General features: G+C 42.7%; 1 protein-coding gene across 1 annotated transcript; it reads left to right on the forward strand.

The window, feature by feature from the left end:
* Positions 1 to 5528: 5528 nt before the first annotated feature.
* Positions 5529 to 27449, forward strand: PDK1 (pyruvate dehydrogenase kinase 1). Its single transcript, XM_070731763.1, has 11 exons — positions 5529 to 5972; positions 10196 to 10337; positions 11839 to 11910; positions 14167 to 14351; positions 15652 to 15747; positions 16889 to 16966; positions 19644 to 19720; positions 22811 to 22909; positions 24365 to 24475; positions 26178 to 26291; positions 26393 to 27449. The coding sequence occupies exons 1-11, from the start codon at positions 5852 to 5854 to the stop codon at positions 26531 to 26533; spliced, it is 1236 nt and encodes a 411-aa protein (XP_070587864.1). The 5' UTR covers positions 5529 to 5851; the 3' UTR covers positions 26534 to 27449.
* Positions 27450 to 27601: the final 152 nt, after the last annotated feature.

Below are 27601 nucleotides of genomic sequence, written 5' to 3' on the forward strand. Positions count from 1 at the left end.
TCATCTGCTGGTGTTGGTCTACTGTGCTTCATTAAGTCCAGGGTCAATGCAACCGTCTACTAGATTGTGAAGCACTTCATGCTTCCTTTGGCAGATGAGCTTTATGGGATGCTGACTTCATGTTCCAGCAGGCACTTGCCCACACTGCCAAAATCACCAAAATCTGGTTCAATGACTGTGGGACTACTGAGCTTGATTGGCAAACAAACTTGCCTGACTTGAACCCCATAGAGAGCCTATGGGGCATTGTCAAGAAAAAGATGTGCGACATGACACGGAACGATGCAGAAGAGCTGAAGGCCGCTATTGAAGTATCCTGGTCTTCCAGAATACCTCCGCAATGCCATAGGCTGATAGCTTCCATGCCACGCCGCATTGAGGCAGTAATTGCTGCAAAAGGGGCCCAAACCAAATTACGAGTACAAATGCATGCTTATACTTTTCAGAGGTCCGATATTGTTCCATGTACAATCCTTGTTTCATTGATTGCATGTAATATTCTAATTTTCTGAGATGGTGGATTTGGGGATTTCATGTACCCCATAATCATCACAATTATGACAAATCACAGCTTGAATTCTTACCTTGCATGTAATGAGTCTCTCTCATATATTATGTTTCACCTTTTAAGTTGCATTACCGAAATAAATGAACTTTTGCACAATATTCTAATTTTTTGAGTTTCACCTATAACTATTGCATACTTTCTGGTTGTGGGGTACTTGCTAAAATTAACTGAAACTCTACTAACCCTGAGAGATCTCAGAGTCTTTTGAGTGAGCAGCATATAAATACAATAAACAAACAAACAAACAAACAAACAAACAAACAAACAAACAAACAAACAAACAAACAGGATTTATTTACTTCAAAGCCCTGTTTGGCTTTAGAATTTATTTTTTTCTCCTTTATTTCGCCTCAGAGATAACATAACTAGGTAAGTGGAATGAGAGGAAGATCAGTAAAACTCATTTGATTAGTAATTAAACAACTGTTTAATTTACAGTTTTGCCTGATTATAGCCAATCAATATTTGCCTCTCTTGATAATACATTGCTTTCCAATAGAGGGCGGTATTCCCAAAGTTTGTTTCAATCTACACAACCAGTTCTTCTCTTCAGGTCTCTCATTCCTATGAAATGTAAACTAAATGTATGTATGCCAGGGATCCCCAAACCTTTTACACAGGGGGGCAGTTCACTGTCCCTCAGACTGTTGGAGGGCCGGACTATTAAAAAAAACTATGAACAAATCCCTATGCACACTGCACATACCTTATTTAAAGTAAAAAACAAGTGGAGCAAGTCCCCAACTCCTTGCCGAGTTTTCTCTTTCTTTCTTTCTTTCTCTCTCTCTCTTCCTTCCTCTCCTTTTTTCTCTCTCTCTCTCTCTTTCTCTCTCTCACTCTCTTTCTATCTCTCTCCCGCTCTCTCTCTCTTTCTCTCTTATCCTCTCTCTCTCTTGCTTTCTTTCTCTCTCACCCATTCTCTTTCACTCCCTATATCTCCCTCTTTCTTTCTCCCTTCTTTTCTCCCTCCATCCCTCCCTCCCTTTCTTTCTATCTCTCCCTCTTTCTCTCTCCCTCTCCATCTCTCCCTCTTTCTTTCTCTCCCTCTCTATCTCTCCCTCTTTGTATTTCTCACTTTCTCTCTCTCCCTCTCTCTCACTTTCTCTCGTTTGCTTTCTCTCTCTCCCCCTCCCTCCCTTTCTATCTCTCCCTCTTTTTCTCTCCCTCTCCATCTCTCCCTCTTTCTCTCTCTCTCCCTCTTTATCTCTTCCTCTTTGTATTTCTCCCTCTTTCTCTATCTCGCTTTCTTTCTTTCTCTCTCTTACTCCCTTTCTATCTCCCCCAGCAACGGCGGACAGTTAACGCATTACCGTCATCAGGGCAGCAGAAGGAAGCCCACAGCAGACCCCCCCGAGTCCTTGCCCAATGTGCATAAAAGGGCCCTTGCCAAAAGTGCCCAAACGTGTGCAAACCTCACCAGTGCGCTTCGCAAAATCCCGGACCTGAAGAGGGCAGTGTTCTCTCTAATGTGCACCATGCACTGAAGCGCATTAAAAATAGAAGCCTGGCGCATGCTTTTCAAAGGCTGCGCAGAGAGGAGCGTGGCGGAGGGCCCCCCACCCCGCCTGCCCCCACTACCACCAGGTCTTTGCCGGGACGGGCAAAGCAGTGCTTCACGCTTCCTCCCCCCCCCTCTTGCTGCCTGTTCAACAGTGGTAGCAACAGCCGTCTCTTATTCGTCTTTGGCAGTGGGGGGCAGCCCCCAGCACAGCAGCAGGGGAGGAGGCGAAGCCAGCTGCCTGGGGAAGTGGCACGTTTGAAAAAAGCACCGCTTCCCTGGGCGCAGGCCTTCATGTCATTTCAAAGCCCCACAGAGCTGCCACCTCCTCCTCATATATAATAAGCTCCCAAATCGGTCTGCTGCTGAGCGTCTGGAGGTGGTGGGGAGGAAAGCGGGCCTGCAATTGGCCCCTTTCCTCCCCGCCTTTAGGGAGAGAAACTGTTGCGCATGGAGGATCCGGGGGGGGGGGGTGGCTGGGAAGAGAAGCCAGAAGGAAGCAAGCAAGGCGAGAAAGTGGCAGCGGCGGCAGCAACCACAGAAGACGTCAAGGCACCGCTGTCCGCCATTGTCCAGAAGCAGCCTGAATGCAACAAAAAGGCGGCGGAGCCCGAGGAGGACGTGGCGGTGGAGCATGACTCGGGGATCTCCGTGGTGGGCAGCCTCTGAGGCTGCAGCAACGCAGTGCCGAGAAGGACTGGCTGTTGGTCCCTTGAAGCCGCTGCCTGCATTCATGTAAATCAGCGCTTGATAATTTGGGTGTTCGCAGCGGAGCCTCTCCCACCCCCATCTCCGAGGCGCAGAGAAAGAAAAAAAGGGAAAGAGAGAGGCAAAGAGAAGTGGAGAGGAATGAAGGAGAGAAGGAAAAATGGAGGGAAGAAAGGAAGGAAGGAAGAATCAAATGAATGGAGGGACAGAGGAAGGAAGGACTGTTTGGGGGGAGGTAATTTTTTTTTAAAAAAATTCTCTTAACAGACAAACAACACAGTGTGCCATCTAATTTTCCAGGAATAAAATGCGGTATCAGCGATCCCCCGGTTATTGCGTTCCCGATCAATGCGAACGGGCTAATTTGCGATTTGGGCGGCTTCCCTGGGTCTTCCCCCTCTTGCTGGCGGGAGGGCGAAGCCCCCCCCAGCACCCGCTCGCCCGCCGTTCGCCCGCCCACCCGCCGCTCGCCCGCCCTTCGCCCGGCCACCCGCCGCTCGCCCGCCCTTCGCCCGGCCACCCGCCGTTCGCCCGCCGTTCGCCCGGCTCGCCCGCCCTTCGCCCGGGTTGGGGGCTCGGGGGTTGCTGGAAAGCCCCCCCAGGCCGGCTCCGATCTTTTAAAACAGGCGCGCGGCTTCTCCGCTGACTCCTGGCGAACTTCCCCGCTTTAGGAGTCAGCGGAGAAGCGGCGCGCCTGTTTTAAAAGATCGGAGCCGGCCTGGGGGGGCTTTCCAGCAACCCCCGAGCCCGGGTTGGGGGCTCGGGGGTTGCTGGAAAACCCCCCCAGGCCGGCTCCGATCTTTTAAAACAGGCGCGCCGCTTCTCCGCTGACTCCTGGCGAACTTCCCCGCTTTAGGAGTCAGCGGAGAAGCCGCGTGCCTGTTTTAAAAGATCGGAGCCGGCCTGGGGGGGGGGCTTTCCAGCAACCCCCGAGCCCGGGTTGGGGGCTCGGGGGTTGCTGGAAAGCCCCCCCAGGCCGGCTCCGATCTTTTAAAACAGGCGCGCCGCTTCTCCGCTGACTCCTAAAGCGGGGAAGTTCGCCAGGAGTCAGCGGAGAAGCGGCGCGCCTGTTTTAAAACGATCGGAGCCGGCCTGGAGGATCGGAGCCGGCCTGGGGGGCTTTCCCTTTCAGTTGGGAAGCCGCGCGGCGGGCGCGGCAGCAGCGAGGAGTTTGCGTGGGCGGCGGGGAAACCCCAATCTTCGCCTCCTCGCTGCTGGGAAGTAAAAACACCATCTGCGCATGCGCAGATGGTGTTTTTACTTCCGCAGCGCTACTTCGCGAAAACCCGCTCGTTGCGGGGGGTCCTGGAACGGAACCCTCGCAATGATCGGGGGATCACTGTATTTTGTTAGTAATTAATATAAATCATCAAAAAAGTTGCAAAAGGTTTTTTTTCTAATTTTGTCATCCAGTTACATTCATTTTCTTTTAATTAAATTCCCTCCTTAATGTTTCTTCAAAAAGTACACCAATTATATTTCTAACTTATTAACCATTATGCCAAAATGCTTCCTTCTTTTGTTATACATTTTTCTATAAGCCAAGAAAACCTTGTATAACCAATCAGATGTTAACAAAAGAAAATTAAAAACAAAACATAAACATATATGAATTTCAGACTTCTTCCCCCCCCCTCTAAATAGTACATTCCCATTTTGTTTATTTTAAAATAAGGTATGCGCAGTGTGCATAGGGATTTGTTCATAGTTTTTTTAATAGTTCGGCCCTCCAACAGTTCAAGGGACAGTGAACTAGCCCCCTGTGTAAAAAGTTTTGGGACCCCTGCTTTAGACTCACCTATATCGCCAGGCTTGGGGCTATTAGACTCCAGCCCCCTGGACGTCAAATGTAATGTATGTTGGTTGTGTAAATGGTAATAATTGATTTAAATATTACTGGGGTTTTTAGACTAGTTTTAATTTAATTGGATTTGGATGCTCACATTACTTTTTAAATGTTGTAAGCCGCCCCGAGTCCTCCGAGAGGGGCGGCGTATAAATCCAATCAATCAATCAATTGGTTGATCAATCAATCAATCAAGCAAATAAACAAACCTCCTGCCTGCATGCGATCACCTTCTGACAAGCAAAGTCAATGGGGAAGCCAGGTTCGCTTAATGACAGTTTTACTCACTTAACAACTGCAGCCATTCACTTAACAATGGTTAGCAAGAAAGCTGGTAAAACAGAGTCAAACATTCACTTCAGATATACTTCGTTGAGCAAACAAAAATTCTGGGCTCAATTGAGGGCTACTGTCCTGGCTAAATAAGGTTCGGGAGGGAAGTGTTTTTAATAGTGAAGTGAATACAAGAACAAGGAGGCACAATCTGAAGTTAATTGGTGGAAAGATCAGAAGCAACGTGAGAAAATATTATTTTACTGAAAGAGTAGTAGATGCTTGGAACAAACGTCCAACAGACATGGTTGGTAAATCCATAGTGAGTTTAAACATGCTTGAGATAAACATATACCCATCCTAAGATACAGGAATACAGGAAATAGTATAAGGGCAGACTACACGGACCATGAGGTCTTTTTCTGCCATCAATCTTCTATGTTTCTATATTCAGGCAGGGCTAAGAGACAATCCGCTCGTACCTGTCAGGAGCCAACCCGTCCCCGTCCGGCTGAAAACTCTGCACAGGAATGGAGGGAAAGAGAGCCCACCTCCCGGGCAACGCAGAGACCCGTGTTTGCAAAGAAAAACCGGGGAGGATTGAAATCCTGGATCCTCCCAGCTTCGGATGAGCCGAGCGAGGCCTCTCGCGTCCTTTCTTTACCGCGGGCTCCACACTTTCGTTCCTCCCGGGCCGCCCAAGCGGCTCCGCCTCTCCGCCCGCCTCCTCCTCCTCCTGCCCCTACGGAGGGCAAGAAATAGCCCGGGCCTTGGCCCGTGCTGGAGCTGCTTTATTGAATCCCTTCGGAGCTTGCTTCTCCCCGCGTCGGGAACAGGAGCCCGGTGGAAGCGACTAATAGAGGCTGCAAGCGAGCAGACTGAAAGGGGAAGACCCAGCCGCGCTCTCTCGTCGTCCCGCTTTGCTTTGCCCGGCGACCCCTCCGGGTGCGCCGCCGCCATGAGATTGCTGCGGGCGCTGCTGAGGAGCGTCTCTCCGCTGAACACCGTCCCTCAGCAGGTGGATTTCTACTGCCGCTTCTCCCCGTCCCCACTCTCCATGAAGCAGTTTCTGGATTTCGGTGAGTGGCGGCAGGCGGGCTTTCCTTCTCCCCGGCCCGGGTTACTCCTCCTCCTCTGCGCGGCTCCTTCCTCTGCGAGTCTTCCCCACCCCCGTCCGCCAGCTTTGGCCGACCATTTTCTTTCCCCAGAGGGAGAACCGCGACCCCTTCTGAGGGGAAAGGCGCTCCCACCTCAACGGCCCTCTCACGGCCCTCGAAGGCGGCGAGCGGAGCGAAGAGGCCTCGCGCGGAGACTGCAGCGGAAGACGCCCCTTCCCGCTGAGGAGCTGCCCTCCCCTCGCGCTATTGACCCGTTTCCTTCTCCGCGACTTTCAGGGACGCGCGTAGAGAATGGCGCGCCCCTTATCTCCCCGAAATGCACCACAAAAGTTGTGCTTGCCAAAGGCGTTGTGCAACGGAAGGTGTTGTCGTGCAAACAATGTAGACTCGCGTTATTATTATTATTGTTGTTGTTATTATTATTATTTTTTATTATTATTATTATTAGTATTAGTAGTACAGTATTACTAATACTACTACTATTATTATTATTATTATTATTTTATTATTATTATTAGTTGTAGTATTAGTAGTATTAGTATTAGTACTAGTATTATTAGTACTACTACTATTATTATTGTTGTTATTATTAAGATTTGTATGGCGCCCCTCTCTGAACACTGGGCGCCTCACAAGATACAATACAAAACAATGCGTACAAAACAAATCTAATTAGTTAAAAACTACAAACTAAAAACCCAGTATATTAAACTAACTCAATCACAACCATACATCACATTTAATTGGTCAGGGGGTCTAGATCTTATTGCCCCAGGCCTGGCGACATAGGCGAGTCCTGAGACTCTTACAGAAGGCCGAGGAGGGTGGAGGCAGTGTGAATCTTTGGCGGGAGCTGATTCCACAAGGCCGGGGCCCCCACAGAGAAGGCTCTTCCCCTAGGCCCCGCCAAGCGACATTGTCTGGTTTACGGGACATGGAGAAGGCCAGCTCTGTGGGACCTAACCGGCTGCTGGGATTCATGCGGCAGATCCTATATGGTATGGGGCTTACAGATAGTTTTGGATGGTGCGGGTTAGTCCTTGACTTACAACGATTCGTTTAGTGACCGCTGGAAGTTAACAACTGCACCAAGGACCCCTCACGGAAAAAAAGTGACTAATGACCTTTTCTTCCACACTTAGGTAACAGCTATTGCGATGACCTCCTGGGCATGGGCTCAAAATTCGGATGCTGGGCAACTGACTCATATTTATGACCGTTTCAGGGTCCTGGAGTCCTGTGATTCCCCTTTTGCGGCCTTTTGACGAACAGAGGCAATAATGGAAGCGCTATTCGCTTAGCAACCCTGTTGCTAATTTAAGGACTGCAGGGATTCACTTAACAACTGTGACAAGAAAGATTGTCAAATGGGTCCAAACTCATGATTCACTTAACAACAAATGTTGGGTGCAATTGTGGTTGTAAGTTGAGGACTGCCTGTACCAAATTTTATTTATTTATTTCAATTTGTATGCCGCCCATCTCCCTAGGGACTCTAGGCATCACAAAAAATATTAAAACATAAATAATATTAAAAGCTCTAAAAAACAATCTAAAAACCATTTGAATCCCATAGTTAAAAACCATACATACCATTTATGGACAGAATTCCATTTGACAATGGTGTCTGGAGTTTGAATGAGTCTGAAACATATGGAATATTTGGCTAAGCTAAGGTCACAGCTGGTGCTTTTCAAGGGCAAATCTGTTTAAAAGACATAACATTTTTCCAGAGGATTGTTATTTACAGTTGTTACATTAGCACTTTGTGGTTTTGAAATACTGCCTTAAGAGTTGGATGTGCAAAGTTCTTTGTGTGTATTAAAAAGATTGTTTCTATCATACATATTTGTCCACATACACCTGTGATAATTTTTCTTTTTTAAAATAATTATTACTTTAGCTAAAAGATAGGCCTACATCTCTACCTAATATTGCTTAAGAAATTATAATATTCCACTATATTAATATACATAGAGCAAACTACCAGTACTGTATTGTGCTAAGAATACTCAGAATTACTGTAGGTTCCATTTCACAATCCAAAAGAATATAGTATTGCCTTTGGATCTATTTTTTTCCCCAGTAGTATCTCTTACAACTAAAACTGCCTCTTGCTTCAGTATGTTTGTTAGAAGTGACAGGACTGATAAGTTATAGACTAGTGATGTAACTCTTGTGCAGTGTTGCATGGGGAAAAAAATTGGAGAAACCAATGCTGTATATTTTGCATTGAGTAATGACTAGTCCAGGGTAGAAAGAAAGTTCAGCTTATATATTGAAAATTCTGTTGTCCCATTATCTCCTATTCCTAAACGTAGCAGTGGTTGATGAAGATCTGCACTTTTCCTGCATTATCTCCTACATCTTCCTTTAAGCAGTGGTTCTCAACCTGGGGGCCGTGACTCCTTTCGTGGTTGAAGGACTGTTTCACAGGGGCACCTAAGACCATGGGAAAAGACAAATTTCCCATGGTGTTAGGAACTACAGCTTCTATTCTGGCACCTTGGAACATATTTTTAGAATCCGACCAATCAGGCATTTACAGTGGGGTGTCCCTCTGACCTTCCTGCCAATCAGCTTAAAGCTCTGTTGGGAGAATTGGCACTAGACCTATGGTTGGGGGTCACCGCAACATGAGGAGCTGTATTAAGGGGTCACAGCATTAGAAAGGTTGAGAACCACTGCTGGAGTGGTGCCTTCTAAGATAGCTTTTGGAGGCAGATATCACTGTTACCTCCTCATCATTTCAACATTGAAGATCCCCTCTTGAAATGATGAATGCAGAATATTTAGCAGGAATAATGAGCCAATTGGTGTGTGTGTGTGTGTGTGTGTGTATACTAAATTCTCTGGTTGGGAGAGCAGAAAGCAGGTCCCGGGCCAGTTTACCAACATATCCCAGTTTGCAATCCAAAAATGCTATTTTGTTCTACCTAATGATAGGATGAATCCTGTTATTCATGTTCCGTCAGAGAGGAGATATTTTTAAATTCTCTTAAGACAGTCCACAATATTTTTTCTTCTATCTTTCAAGTAGCCTTACTTGAAAGAGTAGTTACTTTCAAGTATCCTTGCTTACTTATAATTTATATTAATATTGTTGTTTCCTGATTGCTTATTTTTCCCTATGACAATCATTAAGTGTTGTACCTCATGATTCTTAATAAGCATATCTTTTCTTTTATGTACACTGAGAGCATTTGCACCAAAGACAAATTCTTTGTGTGTCCAATCAAACTTGGCCAATAAAGAATTCTATACTATTCTGTTCTGTTTTATTGTAGCCTCTAAAATGGTATTCCTTTTGATTTATTTGTAAACTTTGCCACAAAGCTATACTCAACTGAAGACTTCTGATATGCTTTGGTTATCTCTTGATCTGTATCAAGCCATTGTTCTCTTTGGAAAGGGGTATGCCCTTCACGACAGGTAGTACTCAACTTATGACCAGAATTGAGATCCAAATTTCTGTTGCTAAATGAGACAGTTGTGAATTTTGCCCTAATTATACAACCTTTGTTGTCACAGTTGTTAAGTGAATCACTTTACCCGTTAAGTTAGTAACATGGTTGTTAAGTGAATCTGGCTTCCCCATTGGCTTATCAGAAGATCGTAAAAGGTGAACACATGACCCTGGGACACTTGAATTTTAATTTTGAATTTTGACCACGTGACCACAGGGATGTGCAACAATCGTAAGTGTGAAAACGATCATAAGTCACTTTTTTCAGCGCCGTTGTAACTTTGAACAGCCACTAAAAGCTGTTGTAAGTCAAGGACTATCTGTAGTGGAGAATAATAATTTATTTTTCTAATGTCTTTCATTGATCCTTAGCTTCTTCAAAAAAGAATAGTTTAAAATATCTAAAAAGCTGCAATCAGTAACATAAAACGTTACGGATCTTGAACTTTAATATTATGAATGTTAAGAATCCAATGTGGTCTTCGTGGGAGACCAAGCCACATTAGTCTAACTACTACTACAGTTCAGAACATGAGATTACTACTTTCTGAGTTTATGTAAACCTATATTTACTGTAAACGACAAAATATCCAGGATTTCATGGAGAAGCTGTTATTATTTACCACCCTATGATCCTGAGTGAACTGCGTAATGAATTGTTTATAATCTATTTACTGTGGTTTCAACATTGATTCCGTATGACATTTTTTTCCCATAGGCTCTGACAATGCTTGTGAGAAAACCTCTTTTATGTTTCTGCGACAAGAGTTGCCTGTAAGGTTGGCAAACATAATGAAAGAAATAAGCCTGCTTCCAGACAATCTTCTTAAAACACCTTCAGTTCAGCTTGTTCAGAGTTGGTAAGAACCTGTTTCTTTTTTTAAACAAAAAAAAAAAAAATTTAAACCAAATTTGAATATTTTACAAAGATACATGAAGATTCAAAATATTAAAAGCTAAGATTTATGGTTGGTTATAAGGCTCCTAATAGCATCCATCCACTGATTTAGCATAGTGAATAGACATCTGGTTTGTATTTTTCCCCTCACCACTTACATAGCTCTGTGCCAGAGGCAGGAGATACCAACATTGGCCATTAATTCACAGCCCAGGCTCTTAACATATCATCATCTGTCAACCATCATCCTTTACTTGAAGAAATCCTAAGGGCAAACATCTTGCCCTCATCTACAGCTTCATCTTGTGGTTTCTGAGCCTGACTTCAATTAATATTAATATTGACAAAACGAGGCATCAAAGCATGATGAGAACGAAAAGTCCTCCTATCTGAAGAGAGAACATAGAGACTCTTGTCTCATTCTGTTTTTGTTTTTTCTGCTCAAGCATATTGTGCTAAATTGGCAGTAGCAATAACATTACATAGTGATGTTCTGTCCTTCCTAAATTGTTCAAGAAATCAGATTTGGTCTATTTGAATTAATGATACCATCTGGTTGATCTCTGTACCCAATTATCTTTTAGAGTGCTGCATGAACGTAAACAGTTAATTTAATAAAGCTTATTTCCAAGTGAATGGACATAGCACTGCAACATTTGAAACAGGTTTGGAATTATTCTTTGAAAGAGGGCCTCTATTGTACGAAGGAAATAAATTTACATGATGAGAAAAGAGAAGGGTTTGCAAAATAAAGGGGAAACCTGGAAAAATGCTCCCCTTTCATCTTAAAGAGTTTTTGATATATTGGAGACTCTTGTGAGGAAAAAAAATCTTTACTAGTGGGTGGCTAGAATATAGAATGGTAAAGCTAGGAAGTGCTTTACTTTTCAAAAGTCAAGGAGCCAGGGTGGCGCAGCAGGTAGAGTGCTGTACTGCAGGCCACTGAAGCTGACTTGTAGATCTGAAGGTCAGCGGTTCAAATCTCATCACCGGCTCAAGGTTGACTCAGCCTTCCATCCTTCCGAGGTGGGTAAAATGAGGACCCGGATTGTGGGGGCAATAGCCTAGCTCTGTTAAAAAAGTGTTATTGCTAACATGTTGTAAGTCGCCCTGAGTCTAAGGAGAAGGGCGGCATAAAAATTGAATAAATAAATAAATAAATAAATAAATAAAATGTTCTATTATTATAAGTGATAGATGTTCTGCTCCTTGATTGGGGTAAGATATAATGGGCATTTGTATACACTTGTAGAAATGAATAGTATTTATTCTTACATCTGAAGACTATTAAAAATAAAACTTTAAAAAATTATATCTTGTTAAAAAAATTAGAATGTGCTGCAATTTGAAAGTAGTAATAAATATTATGTTGACAAATTCATATTCTTGTCCTTATTAGGTAAGAAGAAATTGTTTATTTTTCTTTACGACAATAATCAAACATGCAGAAATTGTGTTTTTAGGTATGTTCAAAGTCTGCAGGAGATCCTTGATTTTAAAGACAAAAATGCTGACGATATAGAAGCTCTTTCTCGGTGAGACATTTTGGCCTTCTCAAAGACAATGAGCATATGGAGTTTTTTTGTGCCAGTCTTGTAGCATGAGACATTGAGAACCATAATTTTATAATATTTATTGTATTTATGAAGAAAAATCTGTTTTAAATAATTTATTCTTTGTACGTTATCAGGGGAGCTGTCTAAAAATAATCAACTTACAGAATAAATTCCATTCTATGTAATTCATTTGGAATTACTTCTGTATTAAAATTAGCAAGGTTTGACCTACATGTACAATAATCATATTTTTTTTTGTTCAATTGATTAGTCTCTCAATTTTTCTGTAAGGGTTATTAATAATGAAGTAATCATTATAACAATGAAGTAATAATGAAGTATATAAGATATAGTCTTATTTCGAGTTTACCCATTGAAATTAGTGGATTTACTTAGAATTCGAGTAAATTAATTTTAATGGCTGTTTCAGTTTACTAGCTTCAGATTCAACTACAATGCCGTTGTTCTGTCTAAAACCCGCATGTCAATCAGACATTAATCTTTAAGAAATAATCTTCATGAGACTTAGGTTGTAATAAATTCTTACTTCTATTGTCATGTATATATAGCAGGTAAAGACATACTCATTGTGAAGAGATTATGCTTTTCCAACCCTTCTTAGGATACATAATCTCTCAGAGATGAGACACATTAGGAGGAGAGTTTATCTGTTAGAATTTGAACAGCTGCTGAACTGAAAAATTCTGATGGTGTTTTGTGTTAAAAGAATTGTGAGATGGACTTTGAAGGAAGAAATGATGGACTGAGGAGCCAGCAACTATAGCAAAGAATGTAGATTGGCTTTTTGAACCTCTCTGGAAAAAGAAGATGGGAAATCACCTATTGGTACTCCAGACCAGGGGTGAAATCCAGCAGGTTCTGATAGGTTCTGGAAAACTGGTACCAGAAATTTTGAGTAGTTCAGAGAACTGGTAGCAGAAAAGTTGAGTAGTCAGAGAACCGGCAAATACCACCTCAGGCTAGTCCCAGAGTGGGGTGGGAATGGAAATTTTGGAGTATCTTCCCCTGCCAAACCCACCAAACCACACCACACGCATCAAGCCACACCCACAGAACTGGTAGTAAAAAAAATTGGATTTCACCACTGCTCTGGAAGTTGATCCTTGTGTGGAGTGATTTGAGCACTGGGGGATGAGGAAATAGCCATCTTGCTCAAAGTAGAGTTGGTGTCTTTAAAAGGACACTAAATTTGCATAGTTCCTTTATTAATCCTATTCCAAAATTGCTTATTAATTACTTTGTACATATTAGAAACCATTGGATCAACAAGTCTAAAAGTTCTGTGTGATTGCTTTCAGCCCTTATTGAAATTGTTTTTAACTCTTACTTAATTAAGAAGCTTAATTTATTTTAAGCTTAAAAACTTAAAATAATTGAGATAAACAGCAAAAAAAGTAATTAATATTTTGATTTTAGAAAATTATAAATGAATTAGGAGTTTAGCTAAATTTGAAGTAACATATGGAATTAATTATAAAGAATCCTTCCTGTGAGAAAGTCAACTTGTTTTGAAAAATTAAAAGATTGGACTCTAAAGAAAACTAAAAATTTTAATTAAGGGAGAATAATACCATTTTTAATTAACAGCTATAGAATGATGCAAAATATAAATTTGGGAAGATACTTTTGAAAACATGGAATCGGAAGTAAATATCAATAAATACAAATGTTTGCATCAATAAATACAGATGTTTGCTTCTATGGATAGATTGTATCTGAAAGATGTTTTGGAAGTTATATTTGATAAAGTGAAATTGAAAGTATTTTTTGCTTTCTGTTAGCTTTCAAATTTCTGCTGACAGAGAGATATCTGTGACCTCTACAACCTACCACTATTATTTCTCCAAAAGTAGAGAAAATATTCATAGGACTACTGAGAGAAAAAGAAATTGGTAAAAAACCCAACCCCATGATTATTGGAAACATCCTGTGAGCTGAGCTCTATGCATTAAATCACAGCCACTATTTCTTAAATATCTAAACCAAAGCAGAACATAACCTAACCTTCACCTAAAAATAATTGTGACTATGCTATTCGAATACTTTGTGTCCAAAATCCATTTAAAAAGATTGCTTTCTTATAATGTTTTAAACACAACACAATTTTTTGTTGATGCTTTCTTTAGTTTCTTGCTTCTGCAGTACAGTAATTAAAATTCAATATGCTTTAGGTGCACTAGTATTTTAATACAAATATACCATACTTGATTTCAGTTTTAAAGATAATGTGATAACAATCCGGAACCGTCACAATGATGTCATTCCTACCATGGCTCAAGGTGTGATCGAGTACAAGGACAACTATGGGGTTGACCCAGTGACTAGTCAGAATGTGCAGTATTTTTTAGACCGCTTCTTCATGAGTCGAATTTCAATACGAATGTTGCTTAATCAGCACAGTAAGTACCTTTATTCACTTGATGAATTGTTTTTATAGAGTAAGGTCAGAGAGCTTTTAGAAGTGAAGGATTTCAATTAGATTTTGGTGAGCCAAGGCTCACAATGCATGCTGATATGGAGACTGCAAAGCTATATCATGCACGCATGCAGACCTGGCTTTTTCCTTTTTTTCCTCTGAAGGCTTAGTGGGGAAGTTAAATTATAGGTTTTTTCCAATTAAAAATGGTAGGAAACAGTCATTAGTTCTTCCAGATCAAAGAGTGGAGTTTGGGGGGCAATAAAAAAGGTCACAGGATGCCAATCCCTAAAATAAAACAATTGCAAATAGTTTCCTTTTAAGAATAAAAATGAATTTTCTGTATATATGATATACAATAATCCCTCGCTACTTCACAATTCATTTTCGTGGATTCGCTATTTCACGTTTTTTTCAAAGGGTATTTTCAATGGGAAAAGAATGCCGGGGCAGTGACGGAGGAAGGCCGGTGGGGGGGATGACGGACTGCAGCGGTGGGCTCCTTCAGCCCGCACGGTAGCTGAGAGAAGCTGGTCTCTCTCAGCAGTCACCAATGGTGCGTTGTTAACAATACAGGGAGGGTTTAATGTCCAAATACTCGTTAAATACATAAAAAAAAAATTTCCTCTACTTTGCGGAAATTCTTTTTTCCCGGGTGATCTTGGAATGCATCCTCCGCGAAAAACGAGGGATTACTGTATGGCAGTGATGGTGAAACTTTTTTTGCTTGGGTGCCAAAAGGGTATGCCTGTGCGTGATAGCACGTGCATGCATGCCCCCAGTCATTATACCATGCCATCCCCTCACACATTTGTGCACAACCACCCTCCCTATGCTGACCCCAGAGCATGCATGCAGGCCTCGCTGAAGCCTTGGGACTTCCAGTAGGCCCGCTGGGCTGTTTTTCGCCCTCCCTAGGCCTCTGGAGCCTGTGGATTGTGAAACACAGCCCAATGGGCCAACTGGAAATTCAGAAGCAAACTTCCAGTTAGGCTGTTTTTCACCCTCCCCAGGCTTCCTTCTGGATGGCTGAAAATCAGCCGGTCAGTGCAAACATGGGTGCTGGAGATGACATAGGGCAAAGTCTTGTGTACCGTCAGAAATGGCTATGCGTGCCATAGGTTTGCATTCGTATAGCTTAGTATCATCCTTGTTATGAAGTGGTAAATCCTTATCCATTGTTTTTGTTCATTCATTATCATCTCACTACCTATAAAATATATGCTGTTCGTGGTCTTCTTATTGTGAAATCATTTCTGTTACTTTGTTTTTGTTGTTGGCAGCATTGTTGTTTGGAGGAAACGTTGAAGTTAATCCAGCACATCCCAAGCACATTGGAAGTATTGACCCTAAATGCAATGTGGTTGAAGTTATAAAAGGTACATTCACACAGATATGGTGAGAAAAATAAATATGGCAAGAAACAGCCTTTCTCGGCTGCTGACTTCATACAAGCTCATTTTGTCAGACATGGAAAGTTTCTACTCTGCTGAAACACGATGTTGTTTTGTGTATTAAAAAAACAATACAATTTTAGACAAATTTTGTAGTAATGATCTATTATTTGGGATAATTTTATTTGGTGTTCCTATTGCCGTTAATTTAATGAAATATATTATTTAATGTATTTTTTATTCTAAATTGCATTTTAAAAAATTAAGGCAGGTGTCAAACTGTACCATTAAAAGCTAGCAAGCACAGTGGAAAAGACGTCTGAGCAAACAGGCATAAGATCATGCAATTATTGGGCTGTGGTTAAGGGTGGACCCATTTATGTTTCCCCAAATTGCTAGCCTTCCAAAAAGAAGAATTAGTCTAAAATGCCTGACAGAGGAAGGACAGTGTGCAGCATCAGCACTCCCAAGGATATGGAAATGGAAAATTCCCTCTTCTTACAACACAACTGATTTTGATCCTGGATGCAAAATCAGAGAGGGTACATTCAATTCCTCCTCTGTCATCTTAAATCCCTGTGGCTACACATCCTATATGTATTTATAGAATTCAAGAGTATAGACAGCCTCTCTCTGTGGGGGGGATGAGTGGTTCAAAAATGTGATGAATAGATAGATAGATAGATTTAAAAGAAATGCTGTTTGTATAATTTTGCTTGGTTGAGTTTGTTGGAAGTGGAGTCCCATCTTCCAACTACTGGAAAGCTTTGCCATCTGAGATTTCTACCTGACATCTTCCACATGTTTTAAGATACTAATACAGACTATGGGGGGGGGGGTAGATAAATGGTCTTCTATTTGTGCAGAGAATCCAAACATAGACATTGTTCTCGTTAAAGTGGTAATTGAAGTTGGACAGAAGTATGCAAGAGAAATGTCAGCTGCTATTCATAGAATAGCAGTAAAAGAGGGAATGAAAATGACTGTTTCTTCTCAGAACTCTGTTTTAAGAACTGCTGCCAGCTAATTGAATAAACTGGATGCGTGTGGTGTCTTTGTATGTTTGTGTGTGCATGCATGTGCCTTTGTGTGCATCTTTTAAGCAAAATTGTATTGCTTTTTTCAGATGGTTATGAAAATGCGAAGAGCCTCTGTGACTTATATTATATGAGTTCTCCAGAACTTATTCTCGAAGAGAAGAACGGTAAGTATGGAAAAAAGGGAATGATTGGTTTATTCATTGACCTTAACCAATTCCTAGCAAGTTTTACCATATCCCTTGGACTTTCTTTAAATATTTATGTAACAGTAGATAGTTTTTTAGTTGGTTATGGAGCTAGCCTGCTTATATGTCCTGAGAATTCTAGCATCATTTGATAGAGAGATGGACAATATTTAGCAGGTGTTCAGAGTACAGTGCTCCCTTGACTTTTGCAGGGAATACGTTCCATGACCGCCCGTGAAAGTCAAATTTAACGCGAAGTAGAGAAGCTCCCTTCCTTCCTCCCCCTCTCTCCACCATTCCTGGTTTTACTTACCCCCAGAACCAACAGGGGCAACAGGGCGGCAAGCTGGGGGCTTTGCTGTGCTTGCTGCGGCAGCAGTGGGTGGCAGTAAGGCTCGGCTTCAAGTGGAGCGTACCAACGCTCTGAGAATTAAAGGGGAGGGATCGGGATGCTGGGACGGAAGCATAGCTTTTATTTAAAGAAGCAGGATGGTTCGGGGGGAGGGAGGAGAGTTAAAACGCACAGTACTGTACATCAGGTGGCCCCGGAAAACCCTTGGTGTGCAAAAAAACCATGGAGTAATTTTTGAAAAACTGTGGTATAGACTTTTCGTGAATGTCGGACCCGCAAAAGTCAAGGGACCACTGTACTTCCTATAACAATAACTGTTTGCACATACTCATTTCACTGCAGAAATTGGTTTTAGGAAACTAGGTGCAATTATCTTATCTGGATTAGGGCTAGAATTCAGTGTAAAATAATATATGGACTGAAAATGCACAGCATTCATTATCAATCAAGCTAAACCTAAATTAGAGTTTAACTACAACATATATTCTGTCATACATTAGTTCAAATAGCGCAATAAGTGCCAAGAAATCTTTCCTATGTTTTTATTCTTTGGTCTGTGGCACACAGCGCCCTCTCTGGGCATGCGAGCCATCACCCTAGTTCAGGTGTCTGCTGTGGGGTACATGTGGGGGCACAGAGTGCATATGCGTGGGGGGCATGAAGGATGCAGGAGTGCATGTGCACGGGGGCACATTCGTGAGGACAACATATGTGTTGTGTTTTGCGGGGTCAGGACACACATGCTTTGGGCACTCAGTACAGAAAAGGTTAGTCTTTAGTCCTTTGACATTTGAGCTAACCTTTATTCAAAGTTCATTGATGTATATGTAGCACATATTCTCCATTTTCCTTACATTATACATCATGTGTAGAGAACATTTGGCCTGTGAAAAATCTGCAACAGCTTTCTCTGATTATGACTAGGAGCAGGTATGGTGGTTCTATATGTAATGACCAACATAGGCATATCATAATCCTATGGATCTGTAATATGAATTTGCAAAAATATTTACCGTAGGTTGCCACAAAGATCTTTTGATCTTTTGGTAGATGGTATTTTAGAAACCTTGTGGGTGAGTCCAAGGTTAATGGTAATACTAGTAATAGTAGTTGCCTATTATTATTTTTGCTGAGAATATTATTTGCTTACTAATATGGAGCAGTGCAGTGGCCTAGAAGTGAAGACACTCGCCTCCCACTCAGAAAGTTGAGAGTTCAGTCCTAGATAGCAGCAGATGGTTTATCAAGGTGCAAAGAGAAAATAACTGCTGCAAATTCTACGTAGGCACCAGGAAGGGCATCCGGTCAGTAAATCTTCAGTATCGTTTAAAATGTAGTAAGAATTTCTATTGCCTGTTTGATTGTATTAGTAATTTTATACAGAAAGGTAGATTAAAAATAATTTAAATGCATAAATTATGTATGACGGCAGTATTAATGTGAAGAATTAATGTATAACCTGATAAGTTGCTGCTCTAAGCTATCAATTCAGTATTGATTCTCAGCAACTACATGTACAAATCTTCTCTAGGACTATACAGAGCATCCCCAGTCCAGTCCTTCAAGTCTTCCAACAGTGTGGTTTGTGTTTAAACACATGTAAATTATATAAGAGCTGTATGGAGCAACTTCATATGCATAATTGTCCTTTTGTAGCTATCGTTTCATTTAAACAACAAATGAGTTTTTGGAGAGGCATTGAACATAAAAACATTGTCTAGCTTTAGTAATTACTGCCACATTTTGCTAGTAATTACTACTGAATTGTGTAATGATGTTTAATCCTTAATTTGGATTAGTTTTAACACTTTACATTTTAGCACTCTCTCCTCCTCTGTATATATATATGTGTGTGTGTGTACGCGTGTGTGTACATGTTTGCATACACACACTCGCAACCACCTCATAATCTGCTATACCTTGAAGAATTATGAAATATTGATACATATTTGGGGTGTGTGTGTGTGTGTGTGTGTGTGTGTGTGTGGGCAAGTGGAATTACTGCGTGTGCACACACAATAATTCCACTTGCCCATTTGACTTTTATCTCTCAAACAACAGACTTGCACAATTGCAAGAAAGGCTGCTCTTAAGAGAAATTCAAATTGAGTTTGCAGTGTGCTATGAGTGAGAATAGGTACCAGGAGTCTATAACTCTACAGTCTCCTTTGAACCCTTAGCCAGGATCAACGTAAATGCATCTTAGTAATCTTTCAGCTATACTGTTGACCCACGGAGAGGCTACCAAGATTAACAGTGGCTGTTGGTGTACAACTGATCTTTTTTGCTCATTTTGTTTTGCAGTAAAATCACCAGGGCAGCCTATGCAAGTGGTATATGTGCCATCACATCTCTACTACATGGTTTTCGAACTTTTCAAGGTTTGTACTGGTCTCTTCTATGTATTTTTTCCTGTTTCCCTAAGTCAGAGTATCCAAACTTAATAAACACTCCCTCTTCATCTGTTAAGAAGCATGAGCGAGGGTAGGGGGAAGCTTTTAAGGCAAGCGACTGTAATTTTTATTCAGTACGTGATTTGTACATTCATAGATCTATATAGGTGCTCTGCAGAACTTTCTGTCTGATTCTCCTTCAGGAGCATTGCCAATCTGCTGGCTGTTTCTGAAAATATGACACACTTTATCTGCACTTTAGAACCAGGGGTGTCTCTCCACACCAGGGGTCCCCAAACTTTTTACACAGGGGGCCAGTTTACTGTCCCTCAGACTGTTGGAGGGCCGGACTATAAAAAAAACCCTATGAACAAATCCCTATGCACACTGCACATATCTTATTTAAAGTAAAAAACAAAATGGGAACAAATACAATATTTAAAATAAGAAGTAATTAAGTAATAAAGTAATTTATACATTTTAATTAACAAGTAAATTTAAACTTAAATCAAGAAACTCCCTCCATTTCTCCTTCCTTCCTTCCCTCCCTCCTCTCTACTTCTCTCTTCCCTCTCTTTTCTTCCTTCTCTCTCATTTGTTTCATTTTCCTCTCCCTCGTTTTCTCTCCATAATTTTCTCATTTTTCTCTTCTCTTTCTCTCTCTCTCACTCTTTCCATCTATCCCCCTTTCTCTCTCCCTCTTTCTCTCTCTGCCCCTCTCTCTCTCTTCTCTTTCTTTCTCTGTCTCTTTCACTCACTCTTTCTCTCTCCCTCTTTGTATCTCTCCCTCTTCCTTTCTCTCTCCCTCTTTTGCCCTCTTTCTCTTGCTTTCTTTCTCTCTCCCTATTTCTATCTCTCCCTCTCTCCCTCCCTCCCTCTCCCTCTTTCTTTCTCACTCTATTTCCATCCCTCTTTCTCCCTCTCTATCTCTCCCTCTTTCTCTGTCTCTCACTTTCTCTCTATCTTGCTTTCTCTCTCTCTCCCCTCCTTTTTCTCTCTCTCTCTCTCATACACCACGCTGGCAACAGAGAGAGAAAGAGAGAGCGGAGCGCGGCTTGCCAGTCCACGGCCCCCTGGATGAGCAGCTCTGCATGGCCCCAGCACTGGACTTCGCCGTCGCCCCCGCCGCCTCTCCAGCTAACCCCCTGAATTCACCCAAACGGAGGCGGCGGCGGTTTCAAAGGACCAACATACGTCCACCCCTTCGCCCTCCATGGTGCCCAGCGCCCAGCCCCACGCCGCCTCCGCGTAGCGTGCTCGAACTCTTCCTGCAGGAACGGGTGGCGGGGTGGAAGTGGTTGGACTTATCTACACGCGCGCTTGCTGATTGGGAAGAGGGGGAAAAAATCTGCACCTCCAAAGAGGGGAGGGGGGGAAAGAAAGAAATAAAGAGTTCCAACTTGGCGGAAGGCGGAGGGGAGAACTGAGCGTGCTGCAGCAAGTTTGCTTGGCTTTCTGGGACTGTGGAGTGGTGGAGGGGGAGAAAAAAAAGCCCCAGAAAGCCAAGCAAACTTACTGCAGCACGCTCAGTTCTCCCCTCCTGCCTTCCGCCAAGTTGGAGCTCTTTTTTCTTTCTTCCCCCCCCCTCCCCTCTTTGGAACAGGGGCGGAGGCAACGGCGGAGTCCGGCGCTGGGGCCATGCGGAGCCGCTCATCCAGGGGGGTGTGGACCGGCAAGCCGCCCTCCGCTCTCTCTCTTTCTCTCTTTGTTGCCGGCGTGGTATATGAGAGAGAAAGAGAGAGAACGGAGGGTGACTTGCCAGTCCACGCCCCCCTGGATGAGCGGCCCTGCATGTCCCCAGCGCCGGGCTCCGCTGTTGCCTCCGCCCCCGTTCAGCTCTGCAGCTGAGAGGCAGTAGCCACGTTCACTCCTCCACCTCCCGGTAATGCGCCCGAGGAACGGGTGGTGGGGCGGCGCAAAGGGGCAAATGTTTCTGTGTGAGGTGGTCACACATGCAGCTTAGAAGGAACAATGCCGGCATGGCCACCTCGCCGCTGTCACAGCCCTTCCCGGCAGAGCCCTCCCCAACAGCTCCGGCTGCCAGCGCACAGCTCTGCTCGCCCGAAGCCTGGTGTTGGGGCTGGAGAGGGGGCTTCGGGCTCTCGGCTTCAGCGGCCGCCATTGAGCCGTTGTTTTCGCGGCGGCTGCCCTGCGCTTTTTAAATGCGCCGCTTTCCTGCGCTGCTTTCTCTGGCAGCTGGCTTTACTGGCCAGTGCAGGGTGGCTGCTACGACAAGAACAACGACGCCATGGCGTCCGCTGATGCCGAGAGCTGTCAAAGAGGCCCTGAAGGGGGACAGGGCGGTCCCCACCGCCTGTGTCAGCGGCGAGGTGTGCTTGCCTTGTGGAGGGGGGGAGGCGATGGAGGTCAGGGGTTTTCAAGCAGCTGCCTCCCCCCCCCCACTCAATGGACAGTTTTTCAATTGCCATCGCCTTTTCCTGAATTTCGCATCCACTCACCGCGGAGGTGAAGGGGAGGAGGTGGAGAGGCAAGGAGGCGGGGAGGAAAGCGGGCCTGCAATTGGCTAATTTATTTCTCGCCTTTAGGGAGAGGAACTTTTGCTGCTCTGCCATAGGGCAGCAACAGTTTCTCTCCCTAAAGGCGAGAAATAAATTGGCCAATTGCAGGCCCGCTTTACTCCCCGCCTCCTTGCCTCTCCAACTTCTCCTCGCTCAGCAGCCGACCGCGGTGAGTGGACAGGAGATTCGGGAGCTTATTATATTGATCAGTAAAATCTCGTGAGCCGCCCTGGGCCGGTTAAAAGACCTCATCGGGCCGCATCCGGCCCGCGGGCCGTAGTTTGGGGACCACTGCTCCACACCCTTAGAGATTTCCACTGAGGGTGACACTCAGTTTGTGCATTTGGGAACTTGCAGGAAAGCAGGTAAACAGATACTCCTGCATCATAATAGGAAAGTCACACTATTATGAGAAGTCAGAATTCCTACATTGCCAAAACAGTGGCCTTCTTCATTTTTTGAAAATGAGTCAGATACATTTATAGTATATGCTTTCTTTCCTTATTAAGCAAAAGCGTATATAAATTGACTGTAAATGTAATTTTTTTTGAAAAATTAGAATGCAATGAGGGCTACCATGGAACATCATGCAGAACGGGAAATTTACCCTCCAGTTCATGTCCAAGTCGCATTGGGCGCTGAAGATTTAACTGTGAAGGTAATTTAGTCTTACATTTTCTGTTTCTTAAGTCAGGCAAATGACTAGCAGATGGATGGATGGATGGATGGATGGATGGATGGATGGATGGATGGATGGATGGATGGATGGATGGATAGGCAGGCAGGCAGGCAGGCAGACAGACAGACACACACACACACACAGATAGACAGACACGCGCGCGCACACACACACACTCACACAATGTTGCAGAGCCACTGCTTCATTTCTTTATAGGACTTATACTCTGATGCGATCAAATGGCTATGAATAATTTTACTTGTAGTATTTGATCATTTTTAGCTGCCTACCGGTAGTCCTTGAGTTACAACCATTCATTCTGTGATTGTTCAAAGTTACAAAGACACTAAAAAACGTGAGTTATTAACTGTTTTTCATACTTACAGTTGTTGCAGTATCCTTGTGATCAAAATTCAGGTGCTTGGCAACTGGCATTTATTTATATACTTGCATTGTCCCAAGATCATGTGATCAACATTTGTAACCTTCCAAGCCGGCTTCCAACAAGCAAAGTCAATGGAGAAGCCAGAGTCACTTGTTATTAAATTAACAACTGCAATGATTCACTTAACAACTGTGGCAAGAAAGGTGGTTAAAAACAAACAAAATTCATTCAACAACTGTCTGGCATAGCAAGAATTTTGGGCTCAACCAATTTTGGTCATAGGTTTGGTTGTAAGTTGACGAATATCTGTATTAGTTTTTAATATAATTGATTGATGTGTTATTGTTTGCATTTTACTGTAATTATTATAAATTGCCCAGAATTGCAAGAATAGGTGACGTTCAAATAATTTGAGAGTGAAAGAGAAGAGGGGTTTGAGTAGGGCCAGATCTTAGACTAAGTATTATGGCAGGTCAAAGTCTCTAACTCCACATGATGGCATTGACATATTTCCTCTAAGTCAGGAGTGTCAAACTGGCGGCCTGCGGTCTGGATGTGTCATGCACAGACCACGCCCACCCCAGCTCCACCAAGACAAAAACCATCACAGTATATCATGTGACATCAATGTAACAAGTTTGACACTCTAGTATTCAAATGGAAGCTATGGACAGAAAAGTCTTTCACCAACTGACCATTTTGCAGTAGGACCAACCTGGTCACCATCATTGATGCCTTACTTCCATCATGCTCTGATTAGCTTTTGTTATTTTTAAACTTCAATTCATTTATTTTATGTCACTGCTTTATCATAGTATAAAATATTTAAATAAAACCTAATTGAATAACCTTTTTTATCTGTTGGAGTAAGTGAGAAGACTCTGTTGGTCTGTTTACCTAGATCAGGGACTGGCTGCATGATTGTAATTTGTCTGTTGTTGTTCCTGGAATATATTCTTAAGAATGACTCATTGTGTGTAGATACAGGCACATACCAAACATAGGAGCTCAATACTGTATAATATTTTCCTCCCCCCCCCACAATTTAGATGTGCGACCGTGGTGGTGGCGTCCCTTTGAGGAAAATAGACCGACTGTTCAACTATATGTATTCAACTGCACCGCGTCCGCATGTGGAGACATCACGAGCAACCCCTCTGGTTCGTAGTCTGTATAATATTTTACATTATCATTGGCAGTCTTCACTTTAATATTAGCACTGATTACGGATCTTGAAATAGATACAATGTCTTTAAATACTTACCAAGAGGTCCAAGTGAGACTCCTTGTATGTTCTGAAGGACCCCCCTCCATGCAAGTCGGAAGTATTGCGTGGCCCTAATTACTATTCCTGCAACAGTATGGTTTGGAAAACAGTACCTGGACTATCATTAAGTGTTGTACCTTTTGATTCTTGACAAACTTATATTTTCTTTTTATGTACACTGAGAACATATGCACCAAAGACAAATTCCTTGTTTGTCCAATCACACTTGGCCAATACCTATTCTATTCTGTTCTATTCTGCTCTGGTTCTGAGCAATGTAGTGTTGCTCTCAAGTGAGATAAAAAGGTGTTTTTAGAAATATAGTGGTAACTCTTCTTACAAACGCCTCTACTAATGAACTTTTTGAGATACGAACCCGGTGTTTAAGATTTTTTTGCTTCTTTTTCCGAACTATTTTCACCTTACGAACCTGAGTCGCTGCTGCTGGGATGCCCCCCCTCTGAACTTCCGTTGCCAGCCAAAGCGCCGGGATTCCCCTGAGCCTCCCCTCGCTGGGAATCCCTGCCTCTGCTCTTCCGTTGCCAACCAAAGCGCCCATTCTTGTGTTGCTGGGGTTCCCCTGAGCCTCCCCTCACTGGGAAACCCCACCTCCGGATTTCCGTTGCCAGACGAAGTGCCCGTTCTTGTGTTGCTGGGATTCCCCTGAGGCTCACCTTGCTGGGATTCCTTCATTTTTCCCAGTGCTGCTTTGAATCCCAGCGAGGGGAGGCTCAGGGGAATCCCAGCAAGGCAAGAACGGGCGCTTCGGCTGGCAATGGAAGTCCAGAGGCGGAGATTCCCAGTGGCGCAAGGCAAAAGGGGTGACTTTTGGGATGGGGTTGCACACATTATTTGCTTTTACATTGATTCTTATGGGGAAAATTGCTTTTTCTTACGAACCTGGTCACGGAACAAATTAAGTTCATAAGAAGAGGTACCACTGTACTATGTTCACATTTTGTTGACAAGAAGCACAGAAAAACTCTCATGTAAGGCCCTGATAGTTTGGTAGAACAAAAGTGGATGAATGTACCAGGTTTGCTGTTTGGGGTGTTTGTGTGTGTGAAGGCAAAGGACCGTATCTTTTCAGTACAACGTTTTTTAGAGGACTTTTTTATATTGCAACTGAGTCCTTGTTATGTGATGGGGAGGAAATTATTTAACTTGTTCTTCTTCTTTTAATAGCAGCTTGATTTGTGGGCATTGTCTGATAAAACTAGGATAACATTATCTCCTGTTTACATTAACAAACGTAAATAATTTTATAACCTTATCTGCAAGGACTAGAGGTTGGCAGAAAAATAAAAAGGCTGCAATCCTTGCCTGGAAAAAGTCCTATTAAACTCTGAATGTCCCTGTAGGACAAGCATTTCTGGAATTATGGAGGAGAGAGAAGGAAAGGGCAAAATGCGAGTAGTGCAAAAATTTATTGGCATCAATGGGGAAAACACCCACAAAAAATATTATGTTTTCATGTTGGGTTGTGCCTTCATTTTCTTTTTTTGTGGTAAAAGTAATGTTTTGGTCTCTTCATCTGTCCCTTGAACATTAGATATGCTTCAGACATTTCAAATTTTCTTTTGTTTTTGGCTTAGGCTGGATTTGGTTATGGTTTACCTATATCGCGCCTCTATGCTCAGTACTTTCAAGGAGATCTGAAGCTCTATTCTCTAGAGGGTTATGGCACAGATGCTGTTGTCTTTATAAAGGTATGTCTGGGACCAGTTGTGGTTGCAAATTCCTTTCAGTTTAAAATACAAAACCTGTTCCTAGCAAATGATTAACTCCACCCTCCTTTCTTTTGCTGCAGGCTTTATCAACTGAGTCGGTTGAAAAATTGCCGGTGTATAACAAATCGGCTTGGAAACATTACACGGCCAATCACGAAGCAGATGACTGGTGTGTCCCAAGTAGCGAACCAAAGGACATGACAACATTCCGCAGCACATAGCAGCAGGAGGCCAGGCGTGCTGAGCCAAAGAGGGTCCTGTCACCTATGGGCAGCTTACTTGTTGGCCCCATGATCACAGGTTTAGTGGGGAAGGATGCATCTCCATATCCAAACTGGAGTCTGAAAACCATATCATTGCCTAAGGTTTTCCACAGTGTTCATTTCTAACAAGTGGTGTTTTTCCTTCTTTGCATCATAAATGACGTCAGCAAATGCACCTTAGATTACTTGAGCAAAGACTAAAGGATAAAAGACCCGAACAGTGTGTTCAAATATTGTTCTGCTTAACCACCAATCATTCCAGTGAACAATTCGTGGGATGGATTATTTACTTTATGCACCTCCTCTGGGATCAGTCGCACTAGCGCAGGCTTTTGCTCTCAAGGACTTCAGAAGGGCTTTACAATGTGAGAGATACAATGTGAGCTTATCTTGTTTGTTCATTTTTTTTGTGTTAAACATTATGCGGAATGGATTAATTGGTTGCTGTCAGCGTAAACAACTCTTTAGCTTTATATTTATAGGTATATACAGTATTTACAGCTAGACGTAGAGGTGCCTGAACTTTGTTCATATGGTTTTGAAAATTGAACTATTTTAAATCTTGGTCACTGAAATAAATGATACTACAAAGGACTCTTAGTGCGCTTGGCTTGTCCAGGTGTTGTGTTTTCCCAACAGGGGAGAGCAACGCGGATGCAGGGCCACCTGCGTCCTCAGAAAGAAGTCCGGTCTCTGAGTTACAATCATGTTACGTAGGCAAAAGATTGTAGTCTTATTTTCCTCGGGGATATTAATGGAATTTAAAAGGGTATAACCTGGGCTGAATTTTCTATTCATGTTCAGGGAACTTAGTAATGTTGATGAAACCCTTCCTAATAAAATACCACTCCTACACAAGTGTTGCTAAATACAATTGGTCTCACAGAGTTTGATCACAAAATGCGAGGTAAGGGTTACCATATGATTGCAATGAATTACCGTAGTTTCTTTTCACATTTATTCTAATATTTCCATAGAACAGTGCTTGCTTTCTAAGAAAACAAACTGTTTCTGTTATACTGTGTC

This window comes from Erythrolamprus reginae, chromosome 1 (assembly GCF_031021105.1).
Source record: "Erythrolamprus reginae isolate rEryReg1 chromosome 1, rEryReg1.hap1, whole genome shotgun sequence".
Taxonomy (NCBI): Eukaryota; Metazoa; Chordata; class Lepidosauria; order Squamata; family Dipsadidae; genus Erythrolamprus; species Erythrolamprus reginae.

What these genes read in the sequence shown, in the direction of transcription:
- PDK1 (XM_070731763.1), top strand. Translation starts at nt 5,852, where the DNA reads ATGAGATTGCTGCGGGCGCTGCTGAGGAGCGTCTCTCCGCTGAACACC. An exon ending in TGTGGTTGAAGTTATAAAAG is followed by an intron (nt 15,748 to 16,888) that starts GTACATTCACAC and finishes TGCTTTTTTCAG; the next exon opens with ATGGTTATGAAAATGCGAAG. An exon ending in TGGTTTTCGAACTTTTCAAG is followed by an intron (nt 19,721 to 22,810) that starts GTTTGTACTGGT and finishes TTGAAAAATTAG; the next exon opens with AATGCAATGAGGGCTACCAT.